The 19,218-nt window shown below is 39.3% G+C and overlaps 1 protein-coding gene and 1 pseudogene across 2 annotated transcripts; both read right to left on the bottom strand.

Moving 5' to 3' along the window:
- Window positions 1-11,245: 11,245 nt before the first annotated feature.
- Window positions 11,246-12,823, bottom strand: LOC145091494 (protein transport protein SEC13 homolog B-like). 2 transcript variants are annotated; one of them, XM_079029231.1, is made up of 2 exons: window positions 12,669-12,823; window positions 11,246-12,313 (listed from the first exon to the last, which is right to left on the bottom strand). In XM_079029231.1, exon 2 carries the CDS (start codon window positions 12,295-12,297, stop codon window positions 11,392-11,394), a length of 906 nt encoding a protein of 301 aa, XP_078885357.1. In that variant the 5' UTR covers window positions 12,298-12,313; window positions 12,669-12,823; the 3' UTR covers window positions 11,246-11,391. The 2 variants fall into 2 exon arrangements, with proteins under 2 accessions (XP_078885357.1, XP_078885356.1); XM_079029230.1 differs by lacking the exon at window positions 12,669-12,823 and adding an exon at window positions 12,429-12,537.
- A 1,940-nt stretch (window positions 12,824-14,763) lies between these two features.
- On the bottom strand, window positions 14,764-17,312 carry LOC145091493 (sorting nexin 2B pseudogene; annotated as a pseudogene).
- Window positions 17,313-19,218: the final 1,906 nt, after the last annotated feature.

Below are 19,218 nucleotides of genomic sequence, written 5' to 3'. Positions count from 1 at the left end.
GAATCCACCCAAAAACACTTAGATCATACAAGGAATGGTTTAGGGTTTCTCACAAGCTCTCTGAGGGTGAAGGAGGCGAGTTTAGGGCACATAACATTGCTTAAATAGTGAGCAAACCCAGGGATTTAGGGTTTCTTCCTGGAAGGCGGACTCGCCGAGTCCCGAATATGGACTCGTCGAGTCGGCGACTTACACGTGCTCGAAATCCCGTCTCTACTCGACGGTTGGGCTATAGACTCGCCAAGTCCCTCTTGAAAACTCCTAAATAAATAATGTGGAAACCACATACCGGAGACGGGTCGTTACACCGTGTTCGACCCATAAACCAACTTTTGACAGTTTTTCCTATCTTTCATATTACGGGTTAAGGGCCATTTTTACACACACACAACATATCATAGCACATTTGGAGGAGTATTTTCAAAGGTTTTTGCAAGGTTTTGATTAGAAATCATTTGGAAACATTATTTTGTAGTATTTGTAAGTTGTAATTGCACTTTAATTCCATCTTTTATTCTTGTGATCTTGTTCTAGCCATGTGTGGCTAGAACCCTAGTTTCTCCAATTTCATGTTTTGACTTCTTGGTGGTGACTTCAATCATATGACATGATGTTTGCTTTTAATTTCTATCTAATGAATTTGATTTTGCTTCAATCGAATGTTTGATTCTAATCGTGATTCTTATTGGACATTTGAATTAGGGTTAGGTCATTCAAGTTATCTCTTTTACAAAATCCGTAATTGTTTTGTGAAATTGAACAAGTAACAAGCATTAAATTGACCTCTATTGAGTGAATTTAGTGTAAATCTTAGTCATACACTTTTACACTCGCGAGCTTATGAGGAGTATTGGGTGTTGTTGGGAACATTCACATAAAGCTTCATGCAATCTTATAATCTAATTCTAAGAGCTTGTTTAGATTAGGTTAATAAGGTTAGGTTTAATCAAAGAGCTTGTTTTGGTTAATTAATGTGGTGAATGGGATGCGTTAGAGCTTATTAGCACTTTCAAGTACCAACTTAGATAGAATTGAACGAATATTGTGTCATCTTTGAGTCACATTTCTAAGTTGTCATACATGAAGTTGGAGTCCTTACAAAATCTGAATCTAATTCACTCATTTAGCTGATTGCGTGTGTTTTAAATTTGTTTGTTTAGTCATTGCACTCTAAAACCCCCCTTTTTTACTGTTGGTGACCATAGTACCTTGTGCAAAGAGGTATAGACTAATTATCCCGTGTCTCTGTGGATCGACCCTGCTTGCCTTGTACTACATTTTAGTGCAATATAGTGGGATTATTTTGGAGTATATCGTACCCCATTATTTGTTGGGTCTGACACACCCAACAAATTGGCACCGTTGTCGGGGACACAGTGTTACTAATTGTTTTATGCCAAGATCTTTTCGTACAGGTACACCATTTCCACTTGATTCAGAGATAGAGAAGACTGCAAGGAGAATACGAAGGCAAGCCAAGCTTCGTAAGCGGCAACTGGTTTCCGGGACTTCTTCGCCATCTACTCCCCCAGTCATCAACATTTGGGAGGACATACCCCTCTCAAGTGTATCCACATCAGAAACAGAAAGCCCATCACCCTCACCACAACCATCATCACCCATAAATACCACTCCACCCTCTTCACCTAATCATCATATCCCAAACACTACACCCACAGAAACATCAACTACTACTCATACCATGGGAGATAACCACGGAGGGAATCCACCTCCAAACCCACCACCCGAACAAACCCTCCGCAAATGTTCAAGACAAGAGTTTACTCAACAATCTCTTTGTATCACGTATCCAGCTGCCACAAACATTGAACTAAAATTCGGGCTTATCCACTTACTCCCAACTTTTAGAGGTTTGGAGAATGAAGATCCTCACAAGTTCCTCACTGAGTTCCATGTAGTGTGTGTGGGTATGAAACCACAAAATGTCACGGAGGACCAAATCAAGCTTAGGGCATTCCCCTTTGCGATGCAAGATGCAGCCAAAGACTGGCTTTATGACCTCCCGCTAGGGATGGTTACTACTTGGGTATATCTTGCAAGGTTTTTTTTGGATAAGTACTTTCCCGAGATGAAAGCTTCATCCCTACGGAGGGAAATCATTGGAATCAAGCAGCACAAGAGAGAAGCTTTTCACACATATTGGGAGCGATTCAAGAAACTTTGTGCTCGATGCCCAAAGCATGGAATTACCGAATATCATCTTCTCCAATATTTCATTGAAGGAATTACTCCAATGGAAAGAAGGCTTCTTAATGCCTACAGTGGCGGATCTTTACCCAACAAGACTCCTACTAAAATCCACAATCTAATCAAGAACATGGCTGAAGATTCCAAACATTCAAGCCATGATGAAGAATGGTACACTGATGCACCCCGAGGTTTGAAGGAGGTCCAAACTCCTCAAATTGAAGCTTAATTGTCCGAGCTTACGAAAGTGGTTATGATGCTAGCCAAAGACAAAGGTGTGCAGCCCACACCCCGCCCATGCGGTATTTGTACTCAAGTGGGGCATCCAACCGACATGTGCCCTCAACTTCAAGAGGAAGATTATAAAGAAGCAAAAGCCATGGGAGGTTTTCTTGGGTCTAATCAAAGGGGATATGAGCAGCCACAGGGTGATCAAAGATGGAGTAACAATCAAGGTTGGGGAGGAAATCAACAAGGAAATTATCAACCAAGTCAACCACATCAATACCAATAAAGACCACCTTTTCCATCACAAAACTTTCAGCCAAGGCAACCACAACACCCTCCTCAACAATCAGGTTCATCAAGTAAATCCTTAGAGGACATAGTGAAGAGTTTAGCAACTAATACACAAGCTTTCCAACAAGAGACAAAAGCAAGCATAAAGAACTTAGAGAAACAAGTTTCACAGCTTGCTACTTCCGTAAGCAAATTAGAATCTCAAGGAAAGTTACCTGCACAAGTTGAAACAAACCCAAGGTACAACGTGTATGCCATCACATTGAGAGGCGGAAAGAGTTATGATGGTCCAAAAGTGTTGGTTGATCAAAAGGAAGAAGAAATAGTGGTCGAAGAGGCAACCAAAGAAGAGAAGAAGGAAAAGAAAACAATCGAAAAGAAGCCCTTCATCATTGAGTCTAAATCCACACCTGCTCCATTTCCCGAAAGATTAAATAGCACGAAGAAAGAACAGGTGGAGAATGAGATCATGCAAATGTTCAAGAGAGTTCAAATCAACATTCCACTCCTCGATGCCATCAAGCAGGTACCTAGATATGAAAGGTTCCTTAAGGATCTTTGTGTATCTAAAAAGAAATTAAAAGGAAATCAAGTCGTAACACTTGGGGAACCTGTATCCGTGGTTTTGCAAAAGAGGATTCCCCCGAAGTGCAAGGATCCTGGTGTCTTTACCGTACCTTGCAAATTGGGGAATCTTCATGTACCCCGAGCCATGCTCGATCTAGGTGCATCCGTAAATTTCCTACCATATTCTCTTTTCAAATCAATTGGTGTAGGAACATTGAGCAAAATCGGTGTGATCATCCAACTTGTCGACCGGTCTTTAGTACACCCAAAGGGTGTACTAGAGGACGTGTTAGTGCAAGTCGATGAACTTATCTTCCCGGTTGATTTTTATGTCTTAGATATGGGAGATGATGACTCTCCAAGTTCAAGTTCCATACTTTTAGGTAGACCTTTTCTTAAAACTTCCAAAACAAAAATTGATGTCTACAATGGAACTTTAAGTATGGAATTTGATGGTCAAGTTATCAACTTCAATGTTCATGAAGCAAAAAAGGTTCCTTCCGAGGTTCAATCCGTCAATCTTGTGAATTTGATCGAGCCCTCAACTAAAAAGGGTTTAAGTTTGTCTAACAATGAATGTCTAGAGTTAGTTTTGTAGGGAAAACTAGACAGGGACAAAGCCAAAGAGCTTGCAAAGGAGGTCGATATGGACAATGAGGTGTTGGAGAGTTTGGAGTTTATTGATGACAAGAAGCATGTGTGGAGTGATGATATAAAACCTAAGCCATCTACCAAAGTCAAAATCCTTCCACCGGTGGAACAAGCACTAGATCCGGGAGCAAAAACTCCACCGGGCCTTATAAAGCTAATACATGTCGAGAAAGAGAGCACTCAACCGGTCATTAACTCAAATAAATTATCGAAGAAGGAAGAGAGTGAGTTGATAACCATGTTGAACAAATACCAAAAAAATGATTGAGTGAACAATCTCTGATATTAAAGGGTTAAGTCCTTTTTGGTTTGTTCGCAAAAAGAAATCCAAAGGAAGGTTGAAGGTTCAGTTGAAGGAGGTGGAAAGAAGATTGATGTGTTGGAGAGGCCCACATACTTAGAACGAAGCATATGTGGGGGCAAAGTCGAGCCAACGACTTAAAACAAGGGCAGCTTACCGGGAGGCAACCCGGGGGTATTTCTGTCATTTCTTTAAAAACGATTTCCATTTCTTTGAAGTTTTTGGTTTTTAATGTTCCAAATGCATTTAAGCATGTTTTTAAATAACCAAACGAACCTCGGGATGCAAAACCATTTCATTTGAATGAGAGGGGATTTTTTGGGTTCAAAAAGTGGGAAGTGGCAAACAGAGTTGTACACGGTCCGTGTTCATTTTTGCCTTATATTGAACACAGGCCGTGTTCAAGCGAGGCAAACATTTTCGCAGTCAGAGGGGTACACGACCCGTGTCATTTTTCCCTTATGCCCAACATGGGCCGTGTTCAGCAATTTTCAGAATTTTAAACCCCCTACACGTGGCGTGTGTTTTTACACTAAAAGAACACGGGTCGTGTTCGTGCTGCAGACCAAATGTGTTTTAAATATAAAAGTCGGTTTCTATCACCCCATTCACCCATAACTCACCCCAAAACAATTTCTCTCTTCCAAGAACCCTAGGTCCGAAATTTTCACAATTTGTTTTGTGCTTTTGGGCTTGATACTTTATGTAGGCAAGCTTGGGGAGGTTGAAGAGGAGGTTCTCACCACCAACTGCAAGGCTCCAAGAACGATTCGGTAAATTCTTTTCATATCTTTAATCGTTCATATTTTGCTTTAAAATTCAATATGTGTGCACTTATAACTGTTTTGGACCTTACCCGACCCGACTACCATCCCGCACCACCTTCCGGTGATTACGTTGTTCCACCCTCTCCGAGCATCGGGGACGATGCTTATCTTTAAGCTTGGGGAGGGGTAGAGTTATACATTAGGTTTATCCATGCATTTCATGTTCATATTCAAAAAAAAAAAAAGAAAAAAAAAGAAACTCAAAAAGATTTTAGCCTTCTTATTTTCTTTTTCTTGCATTCTGCATTTTAAAATCTATAAAACCCAAAAAATATTTTCTAGTTTTTGCATCCCATTTTCATTCATTATTACCAAAAAAAAAACACACACAAAACGAGATGAATACTATCTTTACATACAAGTGCTCCATGAAGTGGGAAAACAAAAAATCAAAATGAAAAAAAAAATACCGAAGCAACCAGATTGTTACCGGAAGTGTAGAATCAACTGTCATAACTAGGGGACCCAAACACCTTAATTCGAGACCCTAGCCTTAGATAATAAAAAGAAATTATATTGAAACGTTTTTTGGGCAGTAATAACAGCTTTAGGATGATTTGCTTCTGAATGTTTAAAAAGAATCTTTATCGGCAACTCTGGACCCACAGAATACGGACCTATTTGTTGACACGTGTCACCCTCGCAGTGACAGAGAGCTTAAGTATCAGATCCACACAGTCAAGAAATAAGGAAGGGTATAACTGTCATATCTAGTACCCAAATCAGAATTTCAAGTGCCAAAACGAAGAAATCTCAAGAAATTCCAAAAATGAAGATTGAAGAATCCAAATTCAAAACGAAGTACAAATCAAAGTTCAATCAAATCAAAAGCCAGTTCAAAGTCAAATCTGGCGATCGAAGAACTGTGTGATATGATACTTGTCGCTCTCGAAAAGTGAAAGCATAGGAGTTGGGCCCCTTCGGGTGGGCTCACTGTTTCAGCGAAAGCTGATTCGCCGTGACAGGTTCTTAAGGATGCGTCGATTCTGATTCTTGGCCATCTAGTCTTAAGGACATGAGATCCGGACTATGTTATTTTCGCCCATAAAGCTTAGTAAGGTATAAAGTTTTAATAAAACTAGGGTTGGATTATTGGGTTACACCGTTTCGGGTCTTCCTCACTTTGGGAGTCTGTGATATGTGGAAGGAAGCAGGATGGTTGCCTAGGTATTAATGATTGGAGCAATATTGATGTAAAGTCTGAGCGTACTTGTACAAATTATTTACTTGTGCCTTAAATTTTTTTTTGATACATTTTGTTTCTTTTATGTTTCTGTACATTTTTTTGTCTCTTTACTTTTTTATTGTTTGCATTGCATGCATTCATTCTTAGCCTTTAGGATCCTTTTGTCCCTTTGTGCTCTATGTTTCTTTTTGCCATCTAGAAATCGTCCTGTTTTGTTTGATTCTTGGTCTTTCTTAGGGACAAGAAAGGTCTAAGCTTGGGGAGATTTGTTAGGTGCATTTTGTGCACCTTTTTGCACACATTTTAGTCCCATTTCATGCATCTATTTAGCATAATTGTCCTTCATTTGTCTTGCATTTCATCATATTTCATGTTAGTCTCTAGAACAACCTTATTTGCACATTTTCATGTCTTTTTCAGGTAAACCGGAGGTTGTAGCGCGCTTTAGGAAGTGTCGGGAAGCATTGGTGAAGATTTCGGGATGATCGGGCAAAGAACGAAAAAGTTGGAAAAATCAAGTTTGGATTCGGAGTCAGAGGGGTACACGGACCGTGTTGGATTTACACTAAAAATTCAACACGAGTCGTGTTGACCAAAATGGGAGCTGTTGACCATGCTGAACACGGGCCGTTTCAGTTTTACTCTATGTCCAACACAGACCGTGTTGACCAAAATGTGAGCTGTTGACCATGCTGAACATGGTTCGTGTCAGATTTACTCTATGTCCAACACGGGCCGTGTTCGACCCAGAAACCAACTTTTGGCAGTTTTTCCTATCTTTCATATTACGGGTTAAGGGCCATTTTTACACACACACAACATATCATAGCACATTTGGAGGAGGATTTTCAAAGGTTTTTGCAAGGTTTTGATTAGCGATCATTTGGAAACATTATTTCTAGTATTTGTAAGTTGTAATTGCACTTTAATTCCATCTTTTATTCTTGTGATCTTGTTCTAGCCATGTGTGGCTAGAACCCTAGTTTCTCCAATTTCATGTTTTGACTTCTTGGTAGTGACTTCAATCATATGACATGATGTTTGTTCTTAATTTATATCTAATGAATTTGATTTTGCTTCAATCGAATGTTTGATTCTAATTGTGATTCTTATTGGCCATTTGAATTAAGGTTAGGTCATTCAAGTTATCTCTTTTACAAAATCCGTAATTGTTTTGTGAAATTGAACAAGTAACAAGCATTAAATTGACCTCTATTGAGTGAATTTAGTGTAAATCTTAGTCATACACTTTTACACTCCCGATCTTATGAGGAGTATTGGGTGTTGTTGGGAACATTCACATAAAGCTTCATGTAATCTTATAATCTAATTCTAAGAGCTTGTTTAGATTAGGTTAATAAGGTTAGGGTTAATCAAAGAGTTTTTTTTGGTTAATTAATGTGGTGAATGGGATGCGTTAGATCTTATTAGCACTTTCAAGTACCAACTTAGATAGAATTGAACGAATATTGTGTCATCTTTGAGTCACATTGCTAAGTTGTCATACATAAAGTTAGAGTCCTTACAATATCTGAATCTAATTCACTCATTTAGCTGATTGTGTGTGTTTTTAATTTGTTTGTTTAGTCATTGCACTCTAAAACCCTCCTTTTTACTGTTGGTGACCATAGTACCTTGTGCAAAGATGTATAGACTAATTATCATGTGTCTCTGTGGATCGACCCTGCTAGCCTTGTACTACCTTTTAGTGTAATATAGTGGGATTATTTTGGAATATATCGTACCCTATTATTTATTGGGTCTGACACACCCAACAAGCTCATCCAACAATTCATAAATTACCGGTATGGGAAACTTATCTAGCACCGTCTCCTTATTAAGTGCGCGGTAATCCACGCAGAACCGCCAACTCCCGTCTTTCTTCTTAAATAACAATACCGGGCTTGAGAAAGGACTCGTGCTTGGTTGGATTACTCCCGCCTCGAGCATCTCACGGACTAGTCTCTCGATCTCATTTTTCTGCGCGTACAGGTACCGATAAGACCTAACATTAATCGGTCCCCTGCCCTCCCGAAGATTGATGGCATGTTCATGGCTCCTCTTTGGAGGTAGGCCGACCGGCATGTGAAACACATCGTCAAACAACTCCAGCACGGTCTGAACCCACTGTGATGTTCCTCCTGGTTTCTGCTCCCCTTCGATGGTCCCCACGTGGATCATGTATCCTTCCACCTCCTGTTGTATCATCCTACACAAGGATTTACATGAAACCAAAGTTTTGGCCAAGCTAGGGTCACCCCGGATAGTGACCAATCTTTCCACATTCCAAAATTGCATCCATAACTCCCGCCAATTAACCTTCATATCTCCCAAGGTTTGAAGCCATGACATGCCCAAAATCAGGTCAGACCCTCCCAAGTCTAGTGGACAAAAGTCCTCTACCACTTGACATTCCGCAAGGCTGAACACTACCGCCTTGCAAGTACCCCAACTCCTATCGCGTCGTCCGTTTCCTAGTGTCACACCCACTGAACCGGTGTCCTTCACTTCAATGCCCGACTTCTCAATCACCTTTTTAGAGATGAAGGAATGTGTTGCCCCGCTGTCAATCAATACCACGACCGGTGCCCCATGGAGCTCTTCCCTCAGTTTCATTGTTCGTGGTGATGTGAGCCCACTCACGGAATTAAGTGATGCCTCAATGGTTTCAAGGTGCGGGTGTTCTTCTTCTATCTCGGGCTCATCTTCGTCCTCATCTACGTCACCCAAAATTAAGACCTGCAATGACTTGTTCGGGCAGCGATGACCGGGTGAGAACTTTCCGTCACACCGGAAACAAATTCCTTTGGCATGTCTGCCAACTCAGCTGCTGTCAAACGCTTAAACGTCCCACCCCCCACTTCCTTTCTTCTCACCAACTTCTGTGTTAGAGACGGGGGTCCCCTTAGCAGTTACAACGTTGTTCCCACGTGTTGATCCGGTCCCTACTATACCAACCTTAACCCCCCCCCCCCCCAACAGCCCTGTTCTCATCGATTTTGATAGCCATACGGATGGCCTGAGCAAGGGATTCCGGTTCCGCAATTCGGACAGCTGAACATACCTCCGCTTTAAGCCCCTTGATAAAAGTACTCTCTTGAACCGACTCGAGTATACCCGACAATTGGCCCGCAAAACCTTCAAACCGGTCCACGTATTCACGAACGGACCCTTTTCTGTTGTATGTCTAAAAATTGCTCCTGAACACTACCCTCATGGGAGGATTGGAAACGCTCCAGTAATTTCCGTTTAAACTTCCTCCAATAACAGAAAGGTGTTTTGAGTCATGCCAGCAGAACCACGAGAGAGGAGCCCCCTCTGAACAAATTGCCACCGCCTTCAACTAATCCTTCTGACTGAATTCTTGAACTTCGAAATACCTTTCAACACGGTAGATCCACCCATGTACGTCCTCACCGTTGAAGATTGGGATCTTCAATTTCCGGCAATCCTTAAGTACGTTTCTTTTCTTATTTCCTTTTTTTGATTTCTTTGAGCTCTGTTAATCTCGATTGGAATCATCAGATTCATCATCTTTATTTTCACGATCAGTTTCTGAATCAAAGGACGAATCAGAATTGTGATTCCGGTTTTCCTTGGTGGGTTTCTTGATCGCCAGGGTTAAATTAGTCATTGCCCTGGTGAACTCTTCCATTTGCGTCACCACCTCCACCCTATGAGCCTCCGCGGAATCCAGGATTCTGTTGACAAATGATTCCAACGCCGCCAAACGCTCCTCATTAGTTCCCTTTCTCTCTAGCTTCTCTGCCATCAGAACCGTACAGCTCTGATACCAAGATGATAAGACCTAAATTCGAGTACAGACAAACTCCAATAACCAAAGGTTAACTTTTTATTCATTCCCCCTCAATAACTATGGAGCGTTATGTTTATAACGTCCTGCTACTAACAACAAATCCTAAATAATTGGAAAAGATAACTCTAACAAATCAAATATCAGATAAATACTAAATAAATACTAAATAACTAATTTTGTAAATTAAACCTAACTCCAATGATCGACCTTATCCCCTCCTGCGGTACACCAGACCAAACTTCTTTGAATTATTCCCAGACATAACACATCCCTAATGTATTTAATACATTCTCTCGACCTCATAAAAAAACAAGACCACAATTCCACATTGTGTCATGCCTAAACCATAGGATAATGGTGATGGTTTGTTTCCATGGCAAATACTATAAACATTAGGTGTAAATAAATCCCTTTTAGAAGGATGCTACCTATGTAGATCACTAGTAGCATGCAACTTATAAATCTTTGAATGTATAGGTTTTAACCATCATTGATAACAATATTAATGAAAATGTAATTACAAGTAAATTAGTATTGCATTACAAATGTATCTTACCATGCATGGTTCCTAGATTTGTTCTTTCAAGATCATGACAAACTGACAGTAAAGAGAGAGGTTTGCATAATTGTCTGTGTGAACTCGATTTGATTAACTCATTTTTTTAGTTATGTGAAAACTACTCCATAATATTTGTCTGAAACCATATTCGGTGTGGAATGTACTAAGCATGTCCGAAACGTACATGTTCTTCTGCAACATCAGATTTCAAAATGTTTTATTTCACATCTCGTCAACCTCTCAACTCCGTAACATACATTAATAGTTTCATCTGGAACATACATTAATAGTTCGAAATATGGTGTTCCGAACTATGTAGTCACTTTGCAAATCTTGATTCGTAATTGTTAACTTTTTTTAATCCGTTCATTCATTATTTATTAAAAAATATATAATTATTTTTAAAATATAAACTTTGAAACGAGAATAAAATATGCAACTAAATTTAACAAAGAAACGTTACCATAGTTTTGTTGTATTTCATACAAACAAATACATATTTTTGTATATAAAATGTTCACATTAAAAAAAAAAACAGATTTTGTATTTTCAGATCACAACTTCTAAACAAAATTTAACAAAATTACAATTTACATACAATGAATCAAAGTAGCAATCAACAACATCATCTTAAAAATCAGAATCATAGAAACCAAAGTTCTAGAAACAATACAATCATCAATTTTGACATACATTACATTACCTAATCACATAAAATCCTTCCCAATAATCCAAAAATACACCCAATGTAACATTCTATTCAACAGTCGTCACCTGTTGCCACTCTCCATCAACAGCTTCTTTCCACAAAGTGACATTATTATCCCCAGCAGCAACAGCCAACAGGTTTCCCGTAAGAGACCATGACACCCTCCACACAGGGGCCTTAAAGTCATTTAACACAATACCCTTCCACTGCTCACCTTCTTTCCCGACAGTCCACACCACAACAGTCCCATCCTGTGAACAACTTGCAATCGTTGACTTTGGAAGACCCAAATTAGGTGCCCAAGCAACATCCCTCACCAAATCACTATGCATCTGAAGGGCAGGAAAACAGTCCATTTTCCATGACCCATCAGTCAACTTCCACACTTTAACCAAATTATCATACCCACCAGAAGCCAGCTTCTGAACCGGGTCAAATACACCTGACCCGATTAACGCCCCGGGCGCCATTGATGGTGCCCAGGTGACCGAGGTCACCCCTGTTGGGTGAGCTTGGTCAATCCGTGACGAGTCCCAACCGCCATCTGACCTGCCGGTTTGGACCGTGATGGACCCGTCAGATGACCCGCATGCTAAACAAAGACCCAGCTCGTGTGGGGCCCACGCGATTGAGTTTACAGATGATTTGTGGTCAGTGAAAGTGTGGGCTTGTGTCCATTCGTTTAAGTTACCTTCTCTCCAAACGATTACAGATCCGTCATATGAACATGATGCGAGAATTGACCCGAATTTGGGGTGGGCCCATGCCACCTGCCAGACTGGACCGTTGTGACCGGTTAGAATGGCCAGAGGGTGCGAGTTTGAACCGGTGGTTACTCCGGCTATTCTGATTGTTGCATCTGATGAAGCGGATGCGACCCGTTTTCCGTAATAATCCATGGATACATCGTGGATTGTGTCTGTGTGACCTGTTTCGATCTTTTGTCCAGGCATGATTTGTTGGAATGACCTGTTTCGATTCAATGATATATAAAAGATATGTTGGTGAAATATTGGAAGACTAAATGTTGAAATTAGGGTTTTGAAGATTTGTACTAAATTTGCATATACCCAACGACTCATACATTCATAACAATGTCACAGAAGATGGTTCAAACGAATCTATGCATATCTATATCTTCGTAATTGTCGATTGCAAACGGATCGGGGATCCTTTAGATCACATACACAAATCTGATTTACAGATAGATACACATAGATTTCAACATACGCAAATACATATATCGAGTAGTACAGATCTAAATTAAAATCAAGATCAACAACATACAGAACTAGAGTGTGAGAGAGGGAAAAAGGGAGGGTACCTTTGAACAACAACAAGACGAACAGGTTCGGTCGAGCCAGATAGTTCCTTAGCAGCTCTCTTTGTATGAGCCAGATGAGGGCATATATGTCCAAAAATATTATGACCCGGTTCGGGTCAAAATATGGACACACTCCGAATTTGGGCGCCCGCTTTTAAATATGATAAAGTATTAGTTCTTTATAGGTAGGCTTGCACAAAAAAAACGGTTCAGGATCCGAACCGGTCACTGAACCGGTAAACCGGTTCACCATGAACCGGTCCACGTTGAACCGAACCGATTCAAGAATCGAACCGTCAGTTTGCACCTGTTCGAGATTTTAGACATTGAAACTGGTTTAATAACCGTGAACCGGTTTAGAACCAGTAGTCAAAACCGATCAAACTGGTTTAGAATCGATTGAACCGGTTTAGATAGGTTCGAGTTTTTCTATGACGGAACCGGTTTGAACCGAACCAGTTTAAGGTTGAACCGTTTTTACTATTCACGAATCGGAACCGAACCGATTTTCTGAACTGGTTCAGTTTGAAAAAAAACGGTTTGCTCACCCCTATTTATAGGGGCTAGTTAAATCGAAAAACTGATAAAAACGAAATCAAAATAGAAACTGACGGTTTAGGTTTGAGTTTTTTGAAAACCAAAATATTAGGTCGGGTTTCGATTTTAGAAAATATAAAAACAAAGAAAAAACGAACCGAACCGATTTCATGAAATTTATGCATTATGTGAATTATATATGTATATTCCTTTGGTTATAATCACAAATATAAGTTTGGTCCGGTGGTTAAGGTGTTGTTGTATCAAACTAAAGGTTGCAGGTTTGAAGTTATTTGCTTATATTTCATCTATTTTTATTTTGGAAGCTACTTAAACGTATCTCATGTCGCTCATGGATGAAACTCAATCAACTTTCCTCCCTTATATAAACTCAATCATCCTCTTGCTTCATATTCACTCTACCTTTGAGTCCAACATCAGCTAGGAGATCAAAACTTCAACAAGAATCATGTTTATATAAGTGATTAGTTGAGATGTATTAAGAAATAGTTTAGGGCTTCGCTTAAATTATAAAACCAAAACTAAACTTGGAAGCCCAAATTAAAAACTAAAAACCGAAAAACCGCACCCACCGCCTGTTTGGGTTTAAAATTAAAAAAACGATGTTCGTCGGTTTGGATTCGGTTTTGGGTCAAAACCAATCCAAACCGACAAATGTGCAACACAACCCTAGTTCCTTATGTTTTTCAAAAGGGATTAGTGCAGAAAAATCTCATTATTTTGTGAAATTTTTTAATAAATTCCTAAAAGTTTTTTTTTTATTTTTTGAACAGAAAAATCCCGATTATTTAACATTTTGCTCAAATTAACGAAAAAGTCATTTTTTATATTTGAACAGCAAATGATTGATTATGTGATTTTCACAAAATAATGGGACTTTTCTATTAAAAAAATATGACTTTTTTGAAACTTTTTCTAAAAATTTGAGACTTTTCTGTAGATTTCCCTTTTCAAAAGCAATAGAATAAATCTATGAAAAATTTATAAAAATTATAACTATTTTAATTTATTTAAATGTTAGTTTATTTTATCTTAAATGGATCCATTTGCACGTACACCTCCAAGATAGCTTATTTTTTTAGACTAAACTGCAAATTTGGTCCCTGTGGTAAGCAAAAAAGTATGGTTGCAGTCCAAAAAGTTTCCAACTTGTAGCACTAGTCCAAAAACACAAAGTTTTTGTAGATTTGGTCACTGAAAAATATGAAATGACTTTTTTACCCTTTTAATTTGTTTTTTCATTTTTTAAATCATTATTATTATTATTATTATTATTATTATTATTATTATTTGATTAAAAACTAAACAAACACCCCACCCAACCCTCTCACCCCTACCCCCACTCTCACCTTCACTCTTTAACTTTTCTCATTCTCTCATTCTTCATTCTCTAGTCGTTCTTCATACACTAATGGGAATTACAAGAGCCGGAGTGAAATCTCACCCCTCTACTCTATCCGCCCACTACCTACTACACACCCACCATGCTCCTCTCTCTCATCGAACTAATGAACATATACCATTTTCTTCTGCAACCTTTATCAAATCAACATATACACACATACATTGACATTTATGACTTAATGCATCTAGTTCAATTGATGGATTAGGTTCCAACTCTATATGAAAGAAAAATGTCCAAATCCTAATTACTTGAAACAAATACATAATATAAGAAGAAATTCAAGTGTATATCCCCTTTTTATCCCTTTCCTTGAATCGCGGCCACCCACCCTTAAATCAATACAAAAAACAGAAACAGACACCAAAATCATCTTTGATTACCTAATTTTAGAGAAAGCTTGATGAAGAAACTTCAAATTTCGATGACTATGAGAACCGATTTGGAGTAGATAAAGCTAACTCTGAAATCATCCAACACAACGTCGAATCAACAATTTGGGTCGAAGTTTTCCAAGGAAACGGGAATCAGCGATTTTGTATTGATGCATTGACCTCTTAATATCCATCGATATATTTGGGTTTAGAAGTGGGGAGGATGCTTTGATTTTAAGAGATGTATCATCGTCACCAGATGATGCATTGTTGAGTTTTTCGGAGGCATTTCGTCGTTTCCATAGAGGTATCCATACTTACTGTGAGATTGAGTGTAGCACCGATGATGAAGTGACTCAGATTAACGTTGGAGAAAGGATGGAGATGATGGTCGATGAGAGGCGTTGGAGCCAGAGGAGTGAGAAGGGTTAATCATGAAACCCTTTGATCGACGGTATGAAAAAATAAAGGAAGAGATATAATAATATGTGTGTCTAAATGGGTGATGGAGACAGTGAATCAAGGTTAAGGTGGAGGTTGGTCAAATTTTTTTTTTTTAATTAAAGATGTATTAAATTAAATATGTATAAAAAAAATAAAAGGGTAAAACAGTCCTTTCAACTTTGCTAACCAGGGCCAATTTTGCAGTTTAGTCTATTTTTTATAAATAAAAACAAGACAAAATTGCAAAAATGGTCCCTGTGGTTGGCAAATTTATGCATTTTTGGTCCAAAACGAAACATTGGTATACCAATGGTCCAAAATTGGATTTTTTTTATTGTTTTTGGTCCTCACACTAACTTCCATCCATATGTTCTGTTAGCTGCAATAAAGACAAGGGTATTTTTGTCTTTCTACCTACAGGACCGTTTTTGCAACCTTATTTCTAAAAAAATCATGGTTTCTCCGCCCACCATTTTTGCAACCTTATCCCACGATGTTGCTTCTCAGACATACCTGCTTAGAAGAAAGAAAGGGTTGTTAGTATTATCAGACATACCTGCTTGGAAGCACTGGAAAGTTTCTTCTCAAGATTTAGGAGTCTCTCTTTATTTTGAAGAAACTCAGTATCATCCTCGTTTACGGGTGGCTTTGATCCTCCCTAATTATTGTTCACAGATTGGTTCATCTCCTTCACAATCCTTAGAAAATCCCACTTACTTTTTGCAGGTCGCACAACATCCTGAGGCTGAATCCTAACACTACCACCACCTAAATTATCCCCAAGCAACTGTTTTGACAATTTTGTTGCCCCATCAAGCATTCTTAAGGTTACAGGAGAATTCGGTAGCAAGGGAAGCTTCCCCTGAACCTGTAAGAACGCTCTCAACTCACCACTTTGCAAATCACAGGATGCTCAACCAATCTCTGCAAGTATTTCTCTAATGCAAATCTTCTTTGTTCAACAAACTCTTGCTTTTGCATTACTTGACTCTCAACCACACTCTTATCAGGCCTTGGAGGTATAAAAAACCTCGGTATGCCTCCATTAGTCGATCCGACAATGTCACCACGTCCTTGAACCGCCGTCGGACCGTAAACTGCAGTCCACCAAACTCTGACATGTTCGTTTTTGTCGTAATTAGATACATGACATAAGTATTACTTCCCGGAACGATTGAATTGGATGATTCTACTTCTTTTTGTGGATTCGACACTGTTATTTTCAAATACGATTGTGATGGTGGCGTAGACACCGGTACCAAGCCTTCAAATTCTCCTCTTGGGTTTTTGGCAGACTGCAGTTCTTCACCGTTTGTATTTGGAGGCATGGAGTTCACATCCGTATATGTCAAAGGCTCAATGTGCGAATAATTGTCGGAATTAGGGTTTTTGGGCAGTGGAGGAGGTGGAGGTGGAGTTGGAGCTGGAGCTGTTGGCGAGATTAAAGGATCGGTGTTGGCTGGAACGACGAGGGGGTGGTAAGAGTCATCAAACATAGTGGTCATCGCACTTCTATATATTTAGAGAAGGATTTGGAGGTCAAAGAAGAATCATCTAGATGAAAGGGAATTTCTTCTTCCGACTCTTCCTTCGATAAGTAGATGCGAGCTTGTTGACTTTCTGATCCCTTCAATGATTGAGAGAGACAATATAAAAAATCAATTCGTTATTTGAAGATGAAATGATTCAAGCTATGGAAGGTACAGGTACCAAACGATGGTCGAAGAAACCATGATTTTTTTGGTTTGGTTCATGATTTTTTTGGAATAAGGTTGCAAAGACAGCCCCTGTAAGTGGAAAATACACTCGGCTTTATTGCATCTAACAATACATATGGATGGAAGTTTGAGCGACCAAAAACAATAAAAAAAATCAGTGGTGCACCCAAGGTTTCATTTTGGACCGGATCGCATAAATTTGCAAACCATAGGGACCATTTTTGCAATTTTGTCTAAAACAATGTCTTATATATTAAAGAGTAATCTTAGGTGCTAGTGTTGAATGCACGTTTAGTCTTTATTTTCAAAAATTAATTTGGACTACCTCTCGTTAATTTAAGTTTTACATGTTTCATCCCTACAGACAAAAAAAGACCATCATGCATTTATTTATTTATTTATTTTATTGATTAATTATTAACTATTATTCTATTAAAAAATATTTTATTAAATAGAGTTAATTATTAAACTGGAAAAAATATCCAACCACCCACCAATTATTCTCTCTCGGTCTCTCTTCTTTCTTGTTGTTAAACCAACACTAATTGTAACATCTGGATTCTTAGGTATATCATTGTAAGATTAAATTTTGAGATTTATGGAGCTACTCAACAAGTTGTGAGTCCAACTCGTCGAGTAGAGTCGAGTTATCCGCGTCGGTTTAAGAACTGACTCGACGAGTCAGTGTGCCGACTCGCCGAGTTGGTGTTGTGCGAGGAAACCCTAAATTTTCGGGGTTGGGGCCTATTTAAGGGGACTTATAACCTCAAATGTGCCTCACCAGCTGCCCAACTCTCCTGTGTGAAACCCTTACCGGCCATTGAAGATAAGAGAGAGTGCTTGGGCTAATAACAAGTGTTTCTGGTGAATCTTTGGAAGGAAAGGAGTGAGCAACAAGCAAGGAACGAGAAGAGGCTATGGGATCTAGTATTTCTTCACGTGGAGCTTCTGTAGAGTGTATAAAGCCTACACCTTTCTCATCTTATTAGTTGGATCTCATGATTATGGAAGTTAAGGCTTTTTCTACCTTTTGTTGGGACAATAAGTGCATGAAGTCTATTAGGAGGCCTAGACTTCAGATCTGGACTTTGTGAGGTCCAGAGAGTCCAAAGATTATAGCTTTATTCAACCATATAAGAGTTATTGTGGCTAAGCATCTTTGTTAGAGTTATATTGGCATTTAGAGCACCATATGTCGTGCATGGACATAAAGCTCGTGACTTTATGTGATAATCGAGCCCTAAGAACGTAGATCTAGAGTTTGGGATGGTTTTCTACCTTGAAATGATCTGAATGAGAAATGAGTCTGAATGGACTCGCCGAGTCGATGAGCCGACTCGACGAGTCGGTTAGGGTTTGTCCCGATGAGCTTGATCATGCGATAACTCGGCGAGTTGGGGGTCAACTCGACGAGCTAAGCTGGACCTTCACAAGACTTTCGAGGAAAAGAGTGGACTCGACGAGTCACATAGGTGCACTCAGCAAGTCGGGTCAAACATGGACTGTTGACTCGAGTTGATTTCTATTAACTTTAGGGTTTGGTCAAACATAAGTAATGGAGACCATGGAGGGTTAAAATGGTCTTTTACCCACTTCAAGAGTTAGAAAGAGGAAGAATAACCTTTGGTTTACTTAGATTTGAGGACCGAGTATTTATTGAGATAACTACCCTATGTGTTAGGCGGTGGCTAGTTCGAGATTCGAGTGCGAGGATGATTGCTTGCTGTCGAGCTGAGTCTTCTCACTATACTTACCATGAGTGGTATCTTTGTGTGATTGAGATGTCTTATGTGTTTATATTGAGTAATGATATATCTTGCATTATGTCTATGTGATTTATGATGTGTATTATTTTGTGCTTACTGAGTTAGGACCGGAGGGTCCACCCGATTTATGGGACTGGAGGGTCCCACTGATACACATTGACCGGAGGGTCTTACTGTGTTATAGCCTCGAGGGGCTAATGAGTTGTGTGTGGTATTTTGGGGAACTCATTAAGCTTCGTGCTTACCGTGTTATGTGTTATGAGAATTATGTGATTTTAAATGAAAAAA

Source organism: Lactuca serriola, chromosome 3 (assembly GCF_051521515.1).
Source record: "Lactuca serriola cultivar US96UC23 chromosome 3, Lser_US96UC23_V15, whole genome shotgun sequence".
NCBI lineage: Eukaryota > Viridiplantae > Streptophyta > Magnoliopsida > Asterales > Asteraceae > Lactuca > Lactuca serriola.
The sequence above is the reverse complement of the archived record's forward strand: the minus strand, read 5'-3'. Positions and strand labels throughout refer to the sequence as shown.